This window comes from Botryllus schlosseri, chromosome 14 (genome assembly GCF_051294905.1).
Source record: "Botryllus schlosseri isolate E-star chromosome 14, Bs_hap1, whole genome shotgun sequence".
NCBI lineage: Eukaryota > Metazoa > Chordata > Ascidiacea > Stolidobranchia > Styelidae > Botryllus > Botryllus schlosseri.
The window spans coordinates 16,188,951-16,213,168 of NC_137249.1; the positions used below are offsets into that span (position 1 = coordinate 16,188,951).

The 24,218-nt window shown below is 40.1% G+C and overlaps 1 protein-coding gene and 1 long non-coding RNA gene across 3 annotated transcripts in view; both read left to right on the plus strand.

The window, feature by feature from the left end:
* LOC145455512 (uncharacterized) overlaps positions 1 to 24,218 on the plus strand; it is a 130,984-nt gene that overhangs the window by 105,409 nt on the left and 1,357 nt on the right. The window contains exon 2 of the long non-coding RNA XR_013920354.1: positions 20,214 to 23,021. This is a non-coding gene — a long non-coding RNA (uncharacterized LOC145455512). The remainder of the gene's footprint in view (positions 1 to 20,213; positions 23,022 to 24,218) is intronic.
* On the plus strand, positions 9,564 to 16,821 carry LOC145455629 (uncharacterized). Of its 2 annotated transcripts, none has more exons than XM_080333609.1 (8): positions 9,564 to 10,025; positions 10,171 to 10,263; positions 10,886 to 10,926; positions 11,128 to 11,225; positions 12,757 to 13,000; positions 13,330 to 13,477; positions 13,975 to 14,131; positions 15,718 to 16,821. In XM_080333609.1, exons 1-8 carry the CDS (start codon positions 9,872 to 9,874, stop codon positions 16,265 to 16,267), a joined length of 1,485 nt encoding a protein of 494 aa, XP_080189735.1. In that variant the 5' UTR covers positions 9,564 to 9,871; the 3' UTR covers positions 16,268 to 16,821. The 2 variants fall into 2 exon arrangements, with proteins under 2 accessions (XP_080189735.1, XP_080189734.1); XM_080333608.1 differs by having other exon boundaries at positions 9,566 to 10,097.

The window sequence follows — 24,218 nt, forward strand, 5'->3', positions numbered from 1 at the left end:
CATGTCGAAATACACAGATAACACAGATATAAACACGAGATATTGGGCTGAAACAAATCCTGAATGTTACGATGATTATTCACTCAAAGCTCCATTCGTATAAAATACTACAAAACCCAATACGAATCAAATAATTTCGAAACTGGACGTTTTTCCATAAGCTCCTGTACTAAATCTTCCATCCTACTACCCACAATGCAACTGTTTCTAGTGACAACGTAAATATCGGGGCATCCCTAAAAGACGGAAAAGCGGAAACAGCGGAAAACGAGCCCTAAAACGCGGAAACAACGGAAGCAGCGGAGACAGTAAAAAAATGCCGATTCCTAAAAGACGGAAATAGCGGAAAACTTAACCATTGATTAAATAGCGGACTTTGATACTACATAATCTGCTCGCTGCGGAATCTAAATCAGCGGAAAACGGAGCGTGGCCGAAGCAACGGAAACAGCGGAAAAGTTGACCATACCAGTTTGAGGCAAATATGACTTTGATACTGACATAACCTGCTGGGTGCGCAATCTAAATCAGCGGAAAACGTAGCGTAGCTGAAGCAGCGGAAAAGTTGACCATACGAGTTTGAGGCAAATTTGACGAAAAATTTGACCATCGATTACATAGCGGGCTTTGATACTGACATAATCAGCTCGCTGCGGAATATAAATCAGCGGAAAACGGAGTGTAGCCTGAGCAGCGGAAACAGCGGAAAAGTTAACCATACCAGTTTGAGGCAAATTTGACGGAAGATTGACCATCGATTAAAGAGAGGACTTTGATACTGACATAATCTACTGGCTACGGAATCCAAATAAGCGGAAAACGGAGTGTAGCCGAAGCAGCGGAAACAGCGGAAAATTTAACCATACCAGTTTGAGGCGAATATGACGGAAAATTTGACCATCGATTACATAGCGGACTTTGATACTGACATAATCTGCTGGCTACGGAATCCAAATAAGCGGAAAACGGAGTGCAGCCGAAGCAGCGGAAACAGCGGAAAATTTAACCATACCAGTTTGAGGCAAATTTGACGGAAAATTTGACCATCGATTACATAGCGGGCTTTGATACTGACATAATCAGCTCGCTGCGGAATCTAAATCAGCGGAAAACGGAGTGTAGCCTGAGCAGCGGAAACAGCGGAAAAGTTAACCATACCAGTTTGAGGCAAATTTGACGGAAGATTGACCATCGATTAAATAGCGGACTTTGACCGAGCGTCCGGCTTCTCGAGCGGTAGGTCGTGGGTTCGATCCCCGGCCGGGTCATACCAAAGACTCGAAAAATGGTATCCGCAGCTATCCTGCTAGGCGCTCAGCAATCACGGATAGCATGGAGGAGAAAAAAAACGGGGGCGCAGACTAGATGACCTCATGGGGCCGTATCGCAACTCCGTCGCCAAAGCATCTCGATGGTGCAGGCGAGAAAGAATATCATATCTCTCTCTCTCTCTTTGATACTGACGTAATCTGCTCGCTGCGGAATCCAAATCAGCGGAAAACGGAGTGTAGCCGAAGCAGCGGAAACAGCGGAAAAGTTAACCATAGGCCTACTAGTTTGAGGCGAATATGACTTTGATACTGTCATAATCTGCTTAATGTAATCGTGAGTAATCGTGATCAGTGATCACTTTTCCAATGTAATGGTAATTGCAATCGATTACTTCCAGATTCGGCTGTAATCGTAAGAGCAATCGCGTGATTAAGAAGTAATCGTAATCGCAATCGATTTCGTTCATTAAGTAATCACCCCATGTCTGGTCTCAATATCGCGGTGTTTTCACTATAGCTTTAACCAGAGGTGGTCAGTAACGAAGTACTTCTACTTTTTGGAAGTACTCAAGTAGTGTTCCTCTACTTCTGGAACTTACTCAAGTAGATCTGATTTTCTCTACTTCTACTTCGTAATATTTGGTGATCTACTTACTTACTTTTCGCTATTTTAAGTTTGTCAAGTAGAAGTAGCTAATCTCCGAATATAGCCTGAGCCTGAGGAATTTCGGGGCTGTTTTCACGGAGTGCAAACAAAGAACAACAAAGTAAACAGCGAGTTGCGTCATAACCACCGAGCTTTGCGTGCATAAAATTAATGTGTACGGCGTGGCACACTTGAGAGACGGTTTTAAGGAGTCATCGGAAATCACGTATCTGCGAGTCTGGGACGATTTGGAGTTAAAAAGCCGAATTACCCAACTCGTTAATCGACAATTACTGGGGAATAATTTTTGGAGTTCTGAGAGGGGCATGAGACATGATGAAGTCATATTATGCGAAATTTATGCCGGAGTTGCGAGAGAATTCGTTACCGATAAGATATGTGACTTGAGAAATAGGCGTGAACAAAGCCGTGTTTGGTTCTAGTCATATCTAAGAAGGCCGAAACCAAATCCGATTAATGACGCGGGATAGTCAAAGGGCGGTAGTTATGGTTGCCAAGCAAAATAACATGCATGCAGCCAGAGCTCCTACAATACTTTGAGTACATGTTGACATGTTGACTTTGAGTACATGTTGAAGCATAAAAACAAGTGTTGTAATGCCTCTATCTTCCGAAAATAAAGCTATATTAAAAATAACGTTAACGATCCACAATATTTGTTATTAACGTATACTAATCGCGCAAAGTGTTGAAACCGTATCCGATACAACTTCTCCGTATTGCTCTTCGCCTAAACTCGGGGCCTTATCATATGGGGTAGGGCGCCATGCCATGATATTCTCTAACACAAGGTTTTCCAGTAAACAAAGGGTTAGTATCGCATTTTCATATCAATACTATAATTTGCATCCCATGATACGAAAGAATGCTTATTCTGTCGATAGTTGATACCTCCTGGGATGCATCAATATAAATCAAGCTCTCTTTACCTTAGGCATAGTTAAATTTCCAGCTTTTGACAGTCCATGCAAACGAATTAAGACTGTTTTCAAAACTACTTACTTACTTGAGTAGATTTAAAGTCAGTCTATTCTACTTAAAATAGTTTTGGGTGGCTCATGGAAGAAGTACACTCGTACTTGAGTAGATTTTTTCGTCGCTACTTATACTTCTACTTGAGTAGCTTTCTTGACTACTTTGACCACCTCTGGCTTTAGCATTCCACCCCTGCTTCGCTTGACTACTCCTTATTTGCTAACACATCACACTTCATCAACGAAAACGACAAATGAAACGATGATAATATTTACAGTCATGGCAAAACACAGAGTAAAAGGTCAAATACAAAAGTTCACGTTTCAAGTTTTGCAGCTAAGCAGTCGTTCCTGTAACAAATGAAGTATGTCATCTCAGCAACATTTTCATCGGCGAGACAAGACTTGTGAAACCATTTCCGACATTCGACACACATTATCTGCTGATCGTCGTGTTTACTACCTTGACATATGCTGCTGTCGCAATTACCCCATCTCGATTTATCCGTGACAGCAATGGCAGATGAGGAATCAGCTAGTTCTTTGTATGGCATATCATTGTCCGATATCGTAGCCCAATTTTCCAATACAGAAGCGCATTTTGATCGGGCTGTGTCATTCAATGTGAATCGGTACTCAGTTGACTGTCGCCAACTCTTTGGCAAGTGGTCCACCCACACTCGGCACCTTCCCGACGGAAAATCTTCAGACAAGGGTAAATTGTTTGACACGCAATAGGCATTTGCTATTACGTGAATGCCACAGTCGAATGCGTTCAATTCCGGTGCTACTTCTACTTCTACTTGAGTAGCGACGATGACTACTTTGACCACCTCTGCTTATGATAAACAGGCAGGGGTGCGACAAGTGTGCACTGCGCACTTCATCAATGTTAAAAATTCAGTCAAATCGATGGTCAATCTTCCGTCAAATTTGCCTCAAACTGGTATGGTTAACTTTTCCGCTGTTTCCGCTGCTTCGGCTACACTCCGTTTTCCGCTTATTTGGATTCCGTAGCCAGCAGATTATGTCAGTATCAAAGTCCGCTATGTAATCGATGGTCAAATTTTCCGTCATATTCGCCTCAAACTGGCATGGTTAAATTTTCCGCTGTTTCCGCTGCTTCGGCTACACTCCGTTTTCTGCTGATTTGGATTCCGTAGCCAGCAGATTATGTCAGTATCAAAGTCCTCTCTTTAATCGATGGTCAATCTTCCGTCAAATTTGCCTCAAACTGGTATGGTTAACTTTTCCGCTGTTTCCGCTGCTCAGGCTACACTCCGTTTTCCGCTGATTTAGATTCCGCAGCGAGCTGATTATGTCAGTATCAAAGCCCGCTATGTAATCGATGGTCAAATTTTCCGTCAAATTTGCCTCAAACTGGTATGGTTAACTTTTCCGCTGTTTCCGTTGCTTCGGCCACGCTCCGTTTTCCGCTGATTTAGATTCCGCAGCGAGCAGATTATGTCAGTATCAAAGTCCGCTATTTAATCGATGGTTAAGTTTTCCGCTATTTCCGTCTTTCAGGAATCGGCATTTTTTATTGTGTCCGCTGTTTCCGTTGTTTCCGCGTTTTAGGGTGCGTTTTCCGCTGTTTCCGCTGTTTCCGCTTTTCCGTCTTTTAGGGATGCCCTGAATATCGCGAGTAGCGCACTCCAGTGTTTATATAGCTCAGTGCGTTCAGATTGCTGAGCAGTAATTCCCTCTGAGTATAGATAACTAACCTACGTACCGTAGGTTAGTTATCTATACTCTGAGCAAGCAAGCGTGACGACGGGTGTTGCGTATCTATCCGTAGGTTAGTTATCTATAGTCCGGAGTTGGCAACACTAGTCTGGTAGTGTTGTGAGGCGGTCGCGATCACTGAGCTATATAAACACTGGAGTGCGTTACTCGCGATATTTGCGTGATCAATTGGCCGCCATCTTTGGGTTAAGTTGATAGTTGCGCGTTAAGCTGGTAGTCAAGGCAGAAGTGGCTGGTTGATGTGACTGTTTTGATTACTCTTTGGTCTGGACATATCGATTTCGATGGTTCGGACAAGATAAGGTTATATATGTGTCACCGTATGTATTCATTTGCAAATATCTTCCTGATGTAGATTGCTTAACTCGTTGTATCCAGGTAAATAAACATATGCTTCTGCTCAAAAATTCCTGCTGGCCTTGAGTGCTGTTTTCACAATTACTGGGATAAGTCAATTGTCATGGCATTGATAATTCGATTTGGATATGATACCGTTAATCCTAAGGGAGCTTGGTAATGTTGTCTTCTCTATCCCTACAGTTTCAGGTACTGTGTATGGCAATTTGATTTGGATATGATGCCAATAATCCTGAGGGAGCTTGCTGATGTTGTCTTTATACTCATTATAGCTTCAGTTTCATGTACTGCGTCCTCGAATTGTTGTTGCAAGCACACACTGTAATTTACTATTCTTACAAATCTTGAAAACCAGCAAACAGGCACATCTCAAGTATATATAATTACCAAGCTATCAAATGATTGCAATGGATATTGTCAGTTTTGTTGTTATTTCCCATGTACTGTATCTATAGGTAGTAAAAGCATCTATGGCTATGACCACCAGCTTCAAGTTATTACCGGAGACTGTCCCAGAATCACCTTGGCCTCGATTCGAAATCTTCTCACTACAATGGCGCTGATGTCAATGCTATCGCTGCCAGCTACGTGGTGGCTATGAATACCAGTGGCGTAAGAAAATTCAGCATCATGTGACATGACAAAGGCACAGCTACAATCAAATTTATACGATCTAATTGTTATTCTACTTATTCATTGTGTCAAAGTGGTCGAAATAAATCGTAGAAAGTGAAAGTGAGGATATGTGAGTTATGTGTAGCAATATGGGTTAGCGATTTCTGCAGAGGTGATCAAATGAGAGAAATAATATATTTATATCATTAAATGAGAGATACAAGATGAATGCATGAGTCCGTATTTAGATCGGGGTAGAATTGCCTAGTACTCACTGAAATTGACGCTATGTTGGTTACAACAATCTGCGCTCGGAGTTTATTATCGTTATTGATTTGATCAGATCAATCATCGATGAAAAGATAGCAAGGTAACGCAACGACCTGAGGTAATCTACAAAATCTACACCCACCCACCTTTCCTTGCCTGCTAGATGAAGCATTCCTACCTGGTGCGTTTTCGGATCAACCATTTCTGGGATCACGCAGTTGCTGCCTACCTGATCCCTTTCTTCCCTACAAGACGATGCATCACAACCTGGCTTTCGATCAACCATTTCTGGGATCACACGAAATACCGCGCTGTACTGTCTAGTACTCAAACTTTCGTTTTCAGAAACACTAGCTTCAGTCATGAGAAACGCAAGGTCATGAATGATTTTTCTATTAAAATAAGTAACATAAAAAAAAATAAAAACCAGAAATATATTAATTAATTGTTATATTGACTTGACGTCACCCTCGACGTAACTGAGGGTGATCTGAAAGTAAAATGTGGGATAAGTTAGGGCTTAATATCTGCGAACGAGGTACAATAAACGAACCAATTCTGATCGAAGTTGCAATTTAAAAGACCAAATTTGCTGACCACTCCCATCTAGCAAAGTACCCATTCTGTTAGGCTGTTTCTGATGAGTTTGAGCATTTGACAAGGACTAAAATTACTTGGATTTGGTGATTGGGTAAATGTCGACCAGGAAAACTAGACTCAATGTTTGGACGATATGTTTGCCCGCAATGAGGAAAGCCAAGCGGAGTGGCAGGAAAGCCCGTCGCATGTCAATGAAGCAACGGTTGCCCGGTTTCGTTGAGCTTGTTCATGCAAATTTTAACGAAATTTGCTCGTTACGATCCTGTCAAACCATTAATGAAAAAGTATCCAAGCGGAATCTTCCAGGATGAATTGATACAAACAGCCATAAAAACTAATACATCTCTTGCCAGTGGCAAAGAATCATCGTCCTCGCAGTCAGTACCCATGTCTACATATCCTCGATATCGTCTTCCATCCCCAAAAACCTGTTTGCGGATCGACATTTCATCCATATTACAGGAGCTGTTGATGCCTCTACTTTTCCTCTGATAGCAGAAAACGCAATACCAGTAAAGCCAGGCTCAGCGGGAAGTTTTCCATACCAGCGTCTTATCACACTCGGATGGGGAAGAGCGAGTTGAAAATTTTGACGCACAAAATTGTCTGCATTAGCAGAATAATACTGCAGCGTCATTGCAAAAATATTGCAGTTCTTTAGAGTATTTGACTCCTCTTCCACCAACTTGTAGCTTCATGCGCTGCAACAGCTCACTTGGTAGACGACTGAATTTTTGTGACATTACTTCTCCACACAAATCGCTGATCAAATTTTTTTTCAGAGATGCAATGACCTCATCCAGAGTTTTCACTTTTTTTCTCAGGCGGCATGTCCTCATTTTGGCAGCATGCAACCCCTTTTTAATTTGTACCACTCTACGGCGTTGCTGTTGAATGAGCTTTTGCGGAGAGGTACGTGCACAGTAACTGCGGTCGTGGAGAACTGCTTCACCAGTTTGTGCTTTACAATAACGATTCTTATCTTGAAGTGTTGCTGGTCTTGCTTGCCGTTTGTTGGAAGCCTGAAATTCACGAATTTCAAATCAACAGAGGCTAGGGTAAGGGTTTACTAATATAAACTTAACTTTAGAAGTAAATGTCTACTGTACCTTTGACATCATATATTTCGGAAAGTTCAGAAATCTCGTTGGCACCGCATTCTCCCTCAAACGTATCAACTGGCCCACATGGTAAATGGCACTTTCCGGTAAATGATCGGAGCAGATAACTGACTATCTTGATGGGACCCAGTTTTTTCTTTTCATGCTCTCTAACCATCTTCCTTTCAGCGATTCATTAGTAGGAAAGCTGCATTATATGGATCATTGTATGAAGCAAAGCACACTAAATAGTCAATTCTTTGTTATGAGCTATGATAAAAGCAGAAGGGACATAAAATAACTTGTCTGATAAAATTATACATCTGCCACATTTCACTCCATATGCTATCGTATTCAAGATTGACGCAGCCTTCTAAAGCTAAAGCAGTTCAAAGGTAAACCTTGAAAAATATTTTTGAATAAATAAATTGACAGTTTCGCACAAACCTATAAGGACTATAGATGAACTCGACTATGGAATTTGCAAATTCCACAGTATTTGTTTAGCATCTGAAAAAGATATCCTGTTTTAACTATGCTGATGAAGACCCATAGGCTATTAATTGAATCTTTTCCTTGTATTCCTACTCTTGCCTACATAGCATAAGCAAGAATTGAATACTAAACTGATTATTGGCCAAACTGCTTGTACTCGATCATGGACAAAATACGAAGAGTGAGATGGACATTATTACAGATTATTACAGATATTGATGATGAACATTACATAGAAGATACGGTGACAAGGATTTCTGCTGGTAGTCTGGTCTGGTCATTTCCTTCATATAGCTGCAACGAAATGTTCTGCTATCACTTTACCATGATCTGTTCATTACAACTGTGACTGATCTGGGCATGTCTGGCTGCTATGCTTATTCTGTTATTCACTTACCGGTGAAAATTTCTTGGGTATCGACGCTTTACCATCGACTCTTCATCACTACTGCCGTTACTATTACTTCTCCCATACGACTCACTGGATATCTTCTTCCGCCTTTTACTACACCCATAGGCACAGCAAAGGCTACCACTACCACCTGATGAACGTACTATCTTCGACATGTCGAATTACACAGAATATCAATATACTGACACGAGATATTGGGCTGAAACAAACCCTGAATATTAGAATAATTAGTCATTCAAAGCTCTATACGCATACAATACTACAGAACCAACACGAATCAAATATATTCAAACACTGACCGCTTTTCCATAAGCCCCTGTACTAAATCGATTAACCGAGTACCCACAATGCATCTGCGCATTAGGATCACGCAAATTTGCTTAGCCGGAGATAGCAGTAGTTCGGGGCTTGGTCGCGATGGGCAGGGAAGGGGGAAAGGGAGTGATGCGCTATCGCAACTGACGTGATTGTGGTTAGTGGTCGCTAGTCGTTGTGGTAACGGATCGATTTCCATGTCGCGCAGGTTCAAATACAAGTGATTTAGTACATTCCTTGATTTACTGGCGATAATTTGGCAAAGAGTAAACCCAAATGGATTTGACGGCATCGGAGTATGGGTCCGCACTCTTTTTGAAGGAGACCTAATTTAATTTTGATAATCACGTAATGAAGCAGATCTCTTCGACAGTGTTGCCTGTGTCCGTCTATCGGCTTTTGTGAATTTGGGGATACTGCCATGACTACGACGCCTACACACACACACACACATATATATACAATTATACATGATAGGAAGGAAGCATGTGCCCAGGCAAATGCTAAAATGACGTCCGAACTGCATTCGAAATCGAATTGATAATTTGTATGGATTCAGGACACAACTTTTTGTCTTGATAAATCGATGATGTGGGTAATTGGCCAATATGGAATCAGTGTCTCGTGCACACCAAATATTCTACTGACTGCCCACAGGTGTGACGCCGAGAACCGTCTTGGTACACCAAAGATATTGCGCTAAACGTACCGGGATTCCAACCTGGGTAATTCGAATGACATTTATCCTATATATTGACTCGTCAAAATAAACACAGGCTCATAGCCCCTACTGGAATCTCTATACGTTTTGCCTATGGATAATATATCACTATCAGGTGAGCAGCGACGATTCTCCAAGTTGATGTAATTTTATGAAAAATGATGAAAAAGAAAACGTAGTGTGAACACAGGACACCAATTCCGTACAGGCTCATAGCAGAACTCATTTCAAGAATTTCAGTAATCCTTCGGTGTTTAAGTCTATATGAAAGACTCCACTTTAGGCTCATTGCCCTTCATCTCGACAGATACATAAATATTGCTTTACAATGAGAGTCTGTGGTGTCGCATTATGTCGAAGTAAACTGGGTCTACATCGAATTCCTGAAGAAATGGAATTAAGACAGAGGTGGTTGAACGCCACAGGAAACTTGAAGTATAGATTCAACAGGAGATGGGAATACAAAAAGATATATATTTGCAGTAAGCATTTCCTGGAATCAGATTATAAAAACCCTAATAAGGGAACCGACACACCACGACGACTGAAAAAGGGTTCGTGTGAAGTCAATTATTCCTGATCTTCTATAAATGGATACTAATTTTTCCCTTGTCTGTTTCTTGACAGGCGCTGTACCTTCGCTGAATCTTCCTGCATCGTTGAATGAGAGGTTATGCAAATTTGCTGCGAGACAGGCTGAACGTCGGCGGTTGAGCACCGGTACCGTACTCCCACTAACCGTGTTCGCAGGACACAGTTCCTGAAAACCATATTTCGTTCTCGCTCCGACTACTTGATTAATTTGAGAAAGTGAAGAAATCGTGAAAAATTGCATCTTAATATTTTGCAATGGGTTAAGAAGTATAAAGTGTTGAAGGAGGGGTCCTACAGCTGGGGTTCTAGTGCGGTGGTTTTCACTGCATATTTCTCTGCTACACGAGGTCATGCATCATCGCTTCTTAACCCTTTGCAAAGCTTCTAGCACACATTACTTCTTAAGATATCGGCTGCTGCCAAAATGTTTTTCATGCTATCAACTTATATTTGTGACCCCATCATGTTTACAGTACACTGCCACTTGAATGATTTCTTGGTCAATACTGTTTGGCTAACCGGCTAAGGATTTCTTTCAATTGTCTTGTTTTTCATATCATAGCGCTCAATCTTGTAGCTCTAGTGTCACTGAGAGTACAATTTTATTACGGTGCCAGTTTATTGATAGCATCATTATTTGATATACTGTCCGTATAGCCTACTATGATTTTGACTGTTGGCAATTATCCTGGATGGAGTGTCTGTTGAAAGCATTCTTCAAGCAGTAATCTGTATTCTTATTCTGCAGATGACCATGCATTGGATCTGAGTAACATGTTGAAATTGAAGGTAGATAATATATATATTCTTACAAATCCACTAAATCGTATTGAGACGCATTGTTGATACAGAAAATTATTTTTTCGCAAATGAATACTTGAGATTAATGTAGTGAAGTAAAATGTGACGTCAAGAACATGAGATCTCTTCAAATCAATGACGATTAATGCTGAATGCAAAATCTTGATTCCTAATTCTGTTATGATTCAGAATGAAGACAATGAATTTCAAGAGAATATCGATTTCGCTGCATATTTGAAGCTTGATCGGCACATCAGCGGCACTCTGATGGGAGAAAGAGTGTCCGTGTATGTATCCCATAGATTTATCCACTTCATGCAATCTCTGGTCTTTGCTATCATAGGATCGGATAGAACGTGATATATTTATGTCCTTGATGTTTTTTGCTCATGCTCTGACCAAATTTGTATTAGGCCTGCAGCAGTTCTTGCCAAATTTTTTCTATGCGTTCACCATTCCGAGCATTTTTATTGAGCTCACATACCACCTCGACCCTCGTTATATATCGATCGCAACATAGTCCTAGGTTTTTACCTCGAAACTGCCAAAGTCACATAGCCACTGTTTTAGCTTGCTCTTATGTTAATAGTAACGAGATCAGTTTGACACAAACATGGTTTACGCTGATTTCGTATGTAATCTTTTGAAATTTAAACAAGGCTCAATAATTAACAATCTGCAATATAGCAAATTTGATATACTGGTATTTGTTCAAAAAAGCCGTGCTGTTGTCATAAAATAAGCTTTTCGAGCTTAATTGTGGTCACCATCGTGAAACCAAGGGACGTATTATGAGTCTGAGCTTGTCCCGTGGTTTCTCGATGGTGACCATGACCACAATGGGTATTAATTTCAACCATGAGCCGTAATTCAGCCGCGAGCAATCTGGCATGCTACTTTGTTTGTGCCATTAGGTCATTCTTACAGGTTACATTGAAGATTTTCAGTTGCTGATGACATGAATCTTCTCTTTCTCACTGGTACAATGTAGTTTGGGTAGGCTCTGCGTTACTTGATTACAAAGCAAATTGGAAATCTTGATCAAAAGATATATTTCAATTCAGAAGTTTATAGATTTGCTGAAGCTACTCACGTAGGCTACAACTTGAGATGCTCCCGTGTACAGTACCACTAATGACACACCTGAGACATGTGGGAACCACTGGTCTTCATGATATCGCATTGGCTAATTATGAAATCATGCATAATGATCGTATTTTTATGCCTCATCACACCCGCGTCCGTAGGAATTAAGGTGCATAATTTTTAAGCTATTCCATATTGAAATCAGTGTTTGATAAATAGACTTCACAAACTCGTTTCGAGCCTATTCTGTTTTGCCGTGGTATCACAGTGCCTCGTTACTTTTAACTGACGAAAAATTACCAAACCAATCAATGACGGTATTGCTTCTTGTATTGGAAAAGGTATTGATTGATTTGCCGTCTTTGAGGTGGAAAAATAGTCGACTCATTTTTTAACTTTACATGATTGCGTCTTACCAAAGGCACTCGAAATTTCTGTGGTTACAGGAGCATGGCACCACAGTAACTGCAATTCAACAAATGAAAGAGAATGATTCTAATGACAGATTTATCACAGCGGAAGTGCAGTATGACTCCTATGTCACTCACAACTGTTGGATTTATACTAAATTGAGAACTCTTACAGCACTCTGTGTTCAGGGGTGGGCTGTTATTTTCGCACCTAGTCCAAAACTGCTTGCTTGATACACATTTCAATTGCTACATCAGCGACTACTCTGACCAATTCGGAGTTTCCATAAGAGGTGAATTTCCACCACGTTTAATATTGCAGATCAAACTCCTCTGGAAAGGATACAAAGTCGAATCGAGACAAAAAGTGTCAAGACAAAAAGGAGAACTCCCCTGTTAAAAATACCAATCTTGGAAGCCTCTCAACAAGTCAGGTTATGGCAGAGGACAGCAAGTTGAAGTGGATTCACCAATGCCCGGAATGCTTGGATCTCTTCACAAGCAACATAAACATGAGACTGCATTTTAAGTTGAAGCATTTTAAGTTGAACGGTGAAAGAAATCAGGTCAGTGTTTTAATTATTGTTCGCCACACACTGATTGAAACGGAGTGCTCCAGAGCTGTGCTGCACAACCTTTTTTGGTTTGGTGAACCACTAGAGTTGTCCTGAGCAACTCCTGCACCCTGTATCTTCATAGGATAAATTTAGGTATTTAAATATGAAGATTGACACTAATGGGGTGTGATGTAATGATAAGGCTTCTCCAGCTATTGATTTGTGTATGTATTGCAGTTCTTTACTATAACGGTACACAAGAGCGGGTTTGCTTGACTACTTACGGTACTGTGCAGAGACAGTACGTGTGTTTTGATTAGAACCAAACATGTCTCTAGATCTATCAAAGTGGCGACCCTGTAAGCATGGTTGTGGAGAAGTATAAAATGATGGATGCTGCTGCCTCTGTTGTCAATAAGGAGGATAAATGTAATGGTGAGAAGGGGAATATACTGACTTCACCAGCAGGAAATGACAAGGATGAAGGTAAGGTTCAATATTCAACCAAGTAGGACTAAAGTTTTGACAAGTTTGGAGCTCAAATATTCAGACCATATTGTTACTTCGACATGTACCGACACTTTTCTTCTACCCTTTATTTTCATGTGGTAACTTAGACTATGTATTTTTCTGTATTTTTTCATTCAATGTGCAACTGTGCATGTCACCTCCGAGAGACAATGTACAATGTACATTGTACATGATTAAGTGTAGAGTGATCAAATTAATATAAATATTATATACGGTATGTCTTCTGACACACGTCTTTTGTTTGCTCTCAACTTACCAATTTGTGATAGAGATGGATATTTGTCCTGTCAAATTTAAGTGCACCACTCTCAAATGTTGGGTTTGTTGATGTGCCCTAGTCATTATATTATGATGAATTTAAAAGATATCCGATGATGCCACTATTATATACCAGATATGACCAGAGGTTACGTTTTTTTCCTTGCCTTTTATGTCCATTTTGATGAATGAAGGTGAAACGTCAAAGGCAAACAACTCAAGTGAAAATCAGGAGGCTGTCAAAAATGAAATATGCTCAACTGCAACTTTTACACCAGCCAAGAAGAAGATCAAACCGGGAACACGTTCAAAATTGAGTAGTATCGTTCAGAGACTCGCAAGCAAAATAAAGTGAGATATTTATTGATCATTTGTGTATAAGATATTGAGCGATCCTTTTATGTGTTTGCTGCATTTTGGTACGATATATTATCTACTCCGCTAATGTTGTAGGATAACTCGTTTCCGAGCAAGTGTTCAACAATAGTCTATCAATATTTAATTGAAGTGTAATCCTCTGCAACAGCAGCAGAGACAATTAGTTTTTCTCAACAACAATGGTTGTATACATTCATCACATTCACTAAGTACGCTAAAGTGATAACTTCGATCCTTGAAGAGTCACTTTTGTAACCATAGAAAAAAAAATCATCGGAGATTATGATTTCTGATGGGAAATCGTGTAAATCCAGTGCTGGACTACCTTCGAGTCAAAATTCATCTCGAGTCATTGCACATTTTGACTCGAGTCAAGTCGATCGATTTTCGAAGGTGACTCGGACTGAGTCAAGTCACTCGATTTTTAGAAGTGACTCGAGTCAAGTCACAATTCAAGTCAGATTGAATTTTCGAAGTAGGCCTGTAAGGAATGATTCAAAGTCATCACATTTAATCAACTGTGTAAAATATACGTACAACTGCTATTTAAATACAAAAGTGACTGTATATAGCTACAATATGTAATTTCAGACAAAATAGAGCAGGGGTGTAAAAAATACGACCCACCGGACTAGTTCATCCGGCCACAAGGCCATTATGAGCAAATTGAAAAATTATTGTATATTTCCGCACATTTCTAATAGAAGTTCAGATCATTAGAAATAAATCATTTGACTTAAATATTATATAAGTCCTCAAGACAGTAATGTCAAAGATTTATTCATAGGCCACATTATACCATATGTTGGCAATGTTTGGTTCTGTCCTAAGTAACCATCAAGAAGATGTCGGTGACATTGACATTTCATTTTGAGAAGGCATAAAAGTGCAAACCAAGCTCAGAGTTTTCTGGAAAAATGAACCAAATAATAGTATTCACAAACGCGGAAATGACAATGTGAAACCGTTATAAAATACATGGAGCTACATATAATTCAAATAGCTTTGGTCAGGTTTCCCTTACTCTGACCCAAAAGGCCCCAGCGTCGGTCTCCAGAGAAACTTGAATGGTGAATTGGTCAGGTGATATAAGAATAATGCGCTTACAATTTCTAGTATTCCTCACCACGAATACGTAGGGGAATGAGGCATCATGATTAATACAGGGGCAGTATAGAAATATTCCATCTTATAGCCACTGTTTTAGTGGTTTATGTCTGTCTTCAATCAATCATTGAATTTTGCCAATTCCATTGTGTGCGAATAACGGTGTTGCTCGACTAAAGCCCACATGATATGTGATACAATAGATAATACTATTTTGCATAGCGTTGATAATATAGCATTCCAGTGAAAAAACAAGGGTATGGATTTGGAGGTAACGTATTGGAATCATTTGACTGGTCCGGCCCGCGATCCAAGTGGAGTTTTACACCCCTGAAATAGAGGATCGCATATAAATTCCGAGAAGTTGAGAGAAATTGATATGATGCAATACACTACACCTTTTCTGACTCTATTCTAGAAATGTTGATGCTGCTTTTGTATTTTGATCCCAGCGTGGAAAAATCAATGTCATTGGAAAAGAAGGTTGTCTCCCCGGTGAGGAAATCTCCCGATAAAGAGCCAGTCTCACAACTCGAAGGATTGAGCAATCGGATTTTCACCGACGTGACCTCGCCAAGCGATTTCACGTCCCCAAAACGAAACAAACGAAAACCCAGCAGTGTACAGCACGTCATCGCGAAGGACCCAACCTACGAGACCCCGTGCAAAATACCCATGCGCGATAGCATGATACCCGGGAACTGCAAGCAAAACATTACAGAACAGCTGGTTGGTTCATGGCATGGAAAAGAACCTGGGATTTTTTACAGTGAAGCACTTGATACGGGGGTGCGTTCGCATTCCAACATGCCTCGTAGAAAAACTCCTGCGTATGAAGTATATCCAAAGCCGGAAAGCTACGGGCGATTGAGCTCTGCGTGTCATCCGGAAGATAAGTCAAGAGAACCGTTGATGAGAACGAATCATCATTCCGATTTATCACAGCGAGCGACGCCTTGCGATTCAATTGGCGGGTCTCCAGATCCTCAAATATATCCGTAAATATGTATGATTACTCAATGCTACTGATTAATTAATGTTAGCCGGTACATACTACAGGTTTATGACAGTGTATCTTTTTGCACCTCGTACAACAGCAATCTCTACCTTCATTGGAAATTGAAATCATCATACTATTTCTATTACTGCACGGAGTTTGTGATCACAACAACTCTATGTGTTCATGTTCAAGGACATTGTTCATTTATAAATCCTTGAACCGCCAACACTGTTATAAAGTTACCGCCTGTTTGTCAATACCCTATTTGTTCTCGCGTCGATGCTTGTTGCGCATGTGCATCAATTTTCGACATAGTCAACACAATGTGTGAAGCCGGACATTAGAGCATATTCGTGAATGGCCACTGTGAAGTCGGAATTCAAGCAGGTTCTACTATTGAGATTACTGAATCGACTTTGCGACTCACCAACTTTGCCTGTGCCAAGTGCTGTACCATGCCTCTTCATTACCTGCTCATTTTGTTATAATTGTATGTACTATTTCTCATTGAATGCGCAATTTCGCATGCCTTTTCTAACACGTTCCTTTTGCACTATGTTTGTAGTCCAGAGTGGCAGACGTCACCGATTCGTTTAGGTGCCTTTCATCCAATCCTTTCATGGCACGACAGGACAGTGCCCTGACTAGGGTAGTTATATACCTTATCTCTCAACAGAGTTGATCGGTGGTTCGCACAGCGGTTGCCGGTGCCAACCTGGAGGTGCGAGCTATAGGCCTAAACCAGGGGTGGGCAAACTACGGCCCGGGAAGGCATCGAGAGACGTAATAGAATTATTGATAAAAATGCGCATTAAAATATTCAATTGCTAGAGCGATTTGGTACTTTTTCTAGATATATTTATTATGATGTTGATCAAGTTATAATCCTAGTGTTGCATTTTCTGATTTCATTGTTAGCGCAATAGACCAACCTCGTTACCTACGAATTTTGAAACGCTTCGGTTGTTAACATCTTGGAACGTCAAAACGGACATGGCTTGGTTCGGATCAAAATTGTCATTTTAGATTAGAACTTTAAGTGTAATATGTTGATGCTATCCATGCTGGTTATGCAGTTGGCAGCATGGTGTTTTCTGAAGCTTGACCAAACACAGAATCCACATTAGGGGTCTTCAAAAATGACTTTTATCTCAAATTGTACTGGCTACTTGATAAAATTGTTAGGTTACCTAATTCAAGCCTACACGCCAAATTTGGTTCAATTCCAGCCAGTAGCCGCATTGCTTCAGGAGAACAAAGTTTAAAGAAATTACCAAAAATTTCAAAATTTTCTGTTCACCCCATGAAAGTGTTACGTTGTCTATAGAAACGGTGTTAACCAAATATGGTTCAATTCCAACCAGTGGAAGCGGAGTTATTGCCGTCGAAAAATTTGGATTATCAATAAAATAGTATTTATGGTGACCAATTCTTTAATTATTTATTATAGGTGTGCCGCCGTGCCCACCCGCCACCGTAAATACAAGGGTTCTAACCGAGTCACAAGTCAATCTCAGTTTTATAGTTTTGAGTCAAGTCGAGTCATTTCCAATTCACGACCGAGTCAAGTCCAAGTCAGCGAAAAGAGGGTCGAGCCCGAGTCACGGTATTCTGACTCGAGTCGAGTCCAAGTCATTGTGTTGACTGCTCAGTTTCCTGTTAAAGTCTTGTTGAACCCACCTTTTACAACTCTGTTTCAGACATGGGGTAATCGCGATTAGTAATCGTAATCGATTACGACGATTACAGCATTTTCAAGTAATCGCAATCGATTACATTCGAAAAAATTCCGAAGTGATTGTAATCGTCTACTTCCCATATCTAATCGATTTCTCTGTGAAAGAACGATTACTTTTTATTTGTACAAGGACTATGACATAAACTGAACAATGAACATTCATGAACAAGGATACCAGTTTCGTGATTGCACATGCACAAACGTCTGATTTTCAAACGCCACTGCTCATTATTACGTCAGAAGTAGCCTATTAGCTTTGCACGTCATCGCGTAAGAAGTATCCGCAGTAAATAGATATTTGATGTACGACTGAACGTACATTAGTGTGATTGTAAGAACACCCACCGTGATGTATATCAGGTTATCAACACGTTCCACACACCACCACCTCGCAGCAGGATAATTAATCGCTACTCTGCCTAGTTTAAAATAGTAACTTGCGTAGGCCTATTGATGTTTGGTTATGCATAGTTAAACGCAGTTTGACCGTTGCTGCTTGAGCAATAGGCCTATGTAGTACGTGCGTACACCGGACAAAGATTTGAAATTTTGTACTCGTAAACATAACGGTTTCTACAACGAAGCATGGAAAATCAACAGCTGCTGATAGGCCTATATATTAGGGATGGTGTGAACGTGAGGTTCACGTTCGCGTTCTGTGTGTGAACCAGGGATATCTAGAACTTCTAGATAAAAGATATCCCTGGTGTGAATCTCGGAAATTTAGAGGTTTGCGTTCACAACAGAACGTTGGTAGGTTCTGCACTGTGAACCTTTTTCATATATTGCAATTTTCACTTCATTATAACATCATTGGTTCAAATTTATTGCATTTCAACTGCGGGCCACTCCATGCATGGCGCTGGCAGCATTCAAAATCAACACTAAACGAGCATGCACCTTGACAATGTCAAATGTTTTACTTGCTTTGTTACAAAAGTTTGCTTGAATTATCGAGTTTTCCGTTTGTGAATATTTATTGACTCTCTGCTGTGAGCTTGACCCGCAATCACACAACATCACGAGCAAAATACGTAGTCAGCGAAGGATGCTTATTCAACCAATCAATAAGATTGATATCGTTTTCTGATGTAAAAATTCGAGAAGGCGTATGGGGTCACTCTGGACTTCATATCTTTACTGCATCATTAAAACCAAATCTGTGCGATTGAGTAGTTGGCTACTGTTGTATAGCTTCTTAATGAGGTAATATCGGTAGCAAATATAGAAACCTATTTTACACTCTGATCAATATCAATGTAGAAATACTCAGACACCGAATACATTGTCCGGTCTGGCCTAGACCGATAAGGGATAAGCGTATATTCCCTGGTAAGTCCTCGTCGAAATTGTTGGCAAAGCGACGAAAGATATTGATTTATGGTAGTAGTATTATATCCTTGGAATTCCTCAGTTGATACATTTAGCGACGTTTAAAACGCCAATATGTACTTCAGAATTGTTGCATTATGTGGCCCAAGTCGTCGCTAGGTATCGTGTACATCAGACATGGGGTAATCGCGATTAGTAATCGTAATCGATTACGACGATTACAGCATTTTGAAGTAATCGTAATCGCAATCGATTACATTCGAAAAAAATCCGAAGTAATCGTAATCGTAATCGACTACTTCCCATATCTAATCGATTTGTTTGTGAAAGAACGATTACTTTTTGTTTGTACAAGGACTATGACATAAACTGAATATTCGTGAACAAGAATGATATAATATACCACGTTAGCGTTAGCACAAACGTCTGTTTTCAAACGCCACTGACTCATTATTACGTCAGAAGTATTAGCTCCGCTCGTCATTGCGTAACAAGTATCCACACATAGTAAACAGACATGCGATGGACATTGTAGTGTGATTGTAAGAACACCTCCCGTGGTGTATATCAGGTTATCAATACACTACAGAAGCCGCTACTTGAAGCAGCAGGATATTGATCACCACTCCGCCTATAGTTTCAAATAGTAACTTATGTATTAATGTTTGGTTGTGCTTAGTTAAACGCAGTTTATCATTGATGCTTGGCGAGCAGGAGGCCTACGTACGCACGCGCACCTGACGAAGATTCGGAATTTTGTACTCGTCGAATAAGACATTGCAGTTTCCACAACGAAGCATTACAAATAAACAGCTGCTGATATATATCATAACCGAGCCGTGCTTAGCCGTTTCTCGTAACAGCAGCTCGCTGCCCAGCAAACACAAAACCGTAAAAGGATCATCCGGGATCATCTCGATTAGGTTCTGATTTTCTAAGTGTCGAGGGAATGTCTAAAATACGTAGTAGGATGGTCTTGTGGTTATATTCAATCAGAATAAATTCATACTCGGTGTTGTTCCATCTCATGCATTAGGCTTCGTTATATCCGGTAGTTAACCTAATAATGCAAATTTTCTATCTCTCGCGGGTACGACTAAAATACGTAGAAAGGATGACTTTGTCGGTACATTCAATCACGATGAATTCTATCCGGTTTTGTTCGATCTCATGCGGTAGCTTCGTTCTATCCATTAGAAAACAATGTTCTCCCTTCGTTTTATTGCGTGAGGATGTCACCGGTGTTGTATATTCGTGTTGTTGCTCTAAGGTCGAATAGTTTTGTTTTCCTCTGATATATATGATCTTCATTATATATATATTCGCTCTTTCGGTAATCTCGCATGGTCAACGAGTATGGTTAATAGTTTTATTCAGAGAATAACTAAATAAGTGATATGTTGTACGTTTAGGAATATGATTATCGATGCGTGACTTCTAGAATATTTCGGCGATTCAAATTTTACGTCATCGCGCCATACAAAGATTTGAAGCGCAGCAGGTCGCAGCCAGGCATAGTTCGCTCTTTCTGTATGGTAAATGCCGTAAATATATAGGAATTGTGACTGACTGAGGTAGCGGGTTAAAGGTATATATGCAGTAGCATATAGCTTATGGGGTATTTCGAATTGCCTGTAGTATATGACGCCTAGAGCTGTTTGACTTTCTGCAAAACAGGTGTAGACAACTATAGAAAAGTTTCAGCTTTTCCAGGTTAGAATTAGAGCTAAACCGTTTTTCCGAATTAGATTACAATTATATTGCTGGCATTTCGCTCTAATTTAGTGAAATTAGACCACTATAATTCGCTTCAAACATCTGAATTACCGGTACCTATACCTACGGTATATCATAATATTTATGCTTGAATTTTCTAGGTATATAAGTCATATAGATACATTCCTGTAGAACACTGATTCATGATTTTATAAAAGTTGGTGCAAGAATGGAAATTTTCAACTTGATGTTGATTAATTAAGCAAAATTTGATATTTGAGTGCAATTATACCTCGAATCCAGTGACAAGATTATTAATCGTTGAAACCAAACGCAGCTTGATTATGTTGGCCAGAGAATTTGGCTAGCCAGACCATATTGATGGAATATGGTCACAGTAAGATAATATTTTGAGCTATTTTACATGAACTTTCCAACATTTGATTTGATATGTCCACTAAAACAGTTGTTATTCTGCTTTCGAATAAGACCTTAATTGCTGGTTTCAATGGTAACTGTGTTTGTCAAAGGCTGCAAAGGTAATTTCTTTTCCTTGTTAGATGTTTATTTGTTTGTTTGTGGTGTTCATGGTGGTGGTTCGACTACACTGGTCATTTTACACCAGGCCGGTTCTTATTATTATTATTCCGTATCTGCCCGATTACCAGTGAACTCGGCACTTGGTGAATTCGGCCGCACAAACTCGGCACTTGGTGAATTCGGCCGTGGTAGATCTCGTAGCGGTACCGGTCACCATGATTGGTTACTGGAATGTTTGCCGGTGAACTTGGCACTTTGAGTGGTTGTCAATGTTGTACGGCGGTCAGGGCATGCGTAGATCACACAGTCACGGCGTGATTAGATCACAGATTGCGTAATTGCGGGAAATAACGCGACGCTCTTCACTTGGTGAACTCGGCCCTTGGAGGAATTGGCACTAGAACACCTTCGCATTAGAAATGCATTTAGTATGAATGAACAGTATCAAAAAGGAAATTTAAACGTGTCGTGGCTCGTGGTAGATCTCGTAATCTTGGGATCCTTCAACCGTGTTATCTAGACACCCTAATCCCAGAGTGGAATCGTCTCTCCAAAGGCAAAAAATAATTTATTTTGACGTGATCATGCGAAACATTTGTTGATGAGGAACACTGGCTTGTCGTGATCGATAAACGAAGAAGCGCCGCTTGATGTTCCACAGTTTTGATCTCACATACAACGCCAAAAAAAAAACTCAAACTTACACGACACAGGCCCGTGACTCACGCCATCGATTCCAAGCAGACCGCGCGTGGTCGGTATATGAGCGCTGTGTTATTTCCCGTGGCTACGCAATCCGTGATCTAATCACGCCGTGACTGCGCGATCTACGGATGCCCTGACCTCCTTACAAGATTGACGAATCACTTGATAATACTATTATTAGTTTGATAATTCATATTAATAGCTGTAAATACACTTCATTTCAAAATTTCCCGAGGGCCGAATTCACCAAGTGCCGAGTTTGTGCGGCCGAATTCACCAAGTGCCGGGTGCATCGGCAACCATCTGCCCACTTACAGCACGGCCCACTCCTAGGCTTTTTAAGACATGGCTATGCGAATCAGATGGCGAGGAGGAGCCTAGATAAACGGCCAACACTTCGGTAGGAATTATGGAGTCGACGTGTCACGCTCGAACCCGCAATTCATTGGTGTTTAGCTATAATGGAACGTACCACTACGTTTCCTCGCCATACCTTGTAAAATGAGACCGTAGCATTTGGCATTTCGTGTGGCAATTGACTTTTGTGTGGAAAATTGTGTTCGTTTTAGAACTTATCCGAAACTTTTATTCCGCCATAGATTGTATATGATAAAACAATATCGGAATTGATCCTAGAAGAATTCCAAAGCAACTCACCACAAAGGAGGATTTAAAGAAGTTTGATGGAAAATTGAATGAAAGCAAAAGCCTTTGCAAGAGATGTGGTATGTTGAATCTGTTTTGGTATTTTTAAATAGGCCTACTTTGTTGTACCGATAGCAGACAGTATATATAAACGTAAGATGTGGAAGCTATTAAGGTGTTTTTAGAAATTCAGTCAGTCAAAGTGGACGATCGTATTGCTTGGATTATATTTAGGCTTATTTTAGCATCTTTGAGATGCAACTCTAAACGTGGACGGTCATGAACAGTAGGGCTCTTCAAAAATGACTTTTTTTCTCAAATCGTACTGGCTACTTGATAAAATTGTTAGGTTACCTAATTTAATCCTACAAACAAAATATGGTTCAAATCCAGCCAGTATCCGCTTTGCTACAAGAGAAGAAAGTTCCTATTTATTATATAAAAATGAATAATAAAAAATTTGAAGATTTTCTGTTAACCCTATGAAAGTGTTAGGCTGTCTACAGAAACGATGCTCACCAAATTTGGTTCAATTCCAACCAGTGGAAGCGGAGTTACTGCTGTCGACAAATTTGGATTTTAATAAAATAGTACTTACGGTGAGCACAACTTTAATAAGTAAACAAAGAATCGGTCACCGTAAATACTATTTTATTCAAATCCAAATTTTTCGACGGCAATATCTCCGCTTCCACTGGTTGGAATTGAACCAAATTTGGTGAACATCGTTTCTATAGACAGCCTAACACTTTCATGGGGTGAACAGAAAATTTTCAAATTTTTATTACCTATTTATTTTTATATAATAAATAGAAACTTTCTTCTCCTGTAGCAAAGCGGTTACTGGCTGGAATTGAACCAAATTTTGTGTTTAGGCTTAAATTAGGTAACCTAACAATATTATCAAGTAGCCAGAACGATTTGAGAAAAAAAGTCATATTTTAAGAGCCCTAATGTCCATGTGAGAGAAACGTTTTAGGGTAGGCCTACTCATATGTCTCGCAGCGTTCTCTACATAATTGTCAATTGCGATACAAACTGTTTGCTTGTATTGGTAAAGCCATCCAACTTCGAATTGTAAAATGTTGGGAGTCTTGATATCAAATTTTTGAAAGGTGCACTTTGAGAAGATTTCGGAATCTGTCAAATTATACAAAAATTTAGCAAATTCTTTGACATATTTCATCTATTTGGGACTCGATCAACGTAAAAGAATTGATAATCATTTTATACAATGTATTGTATTTGTAGTTGAAGTATAGTAATAATTCTTATGG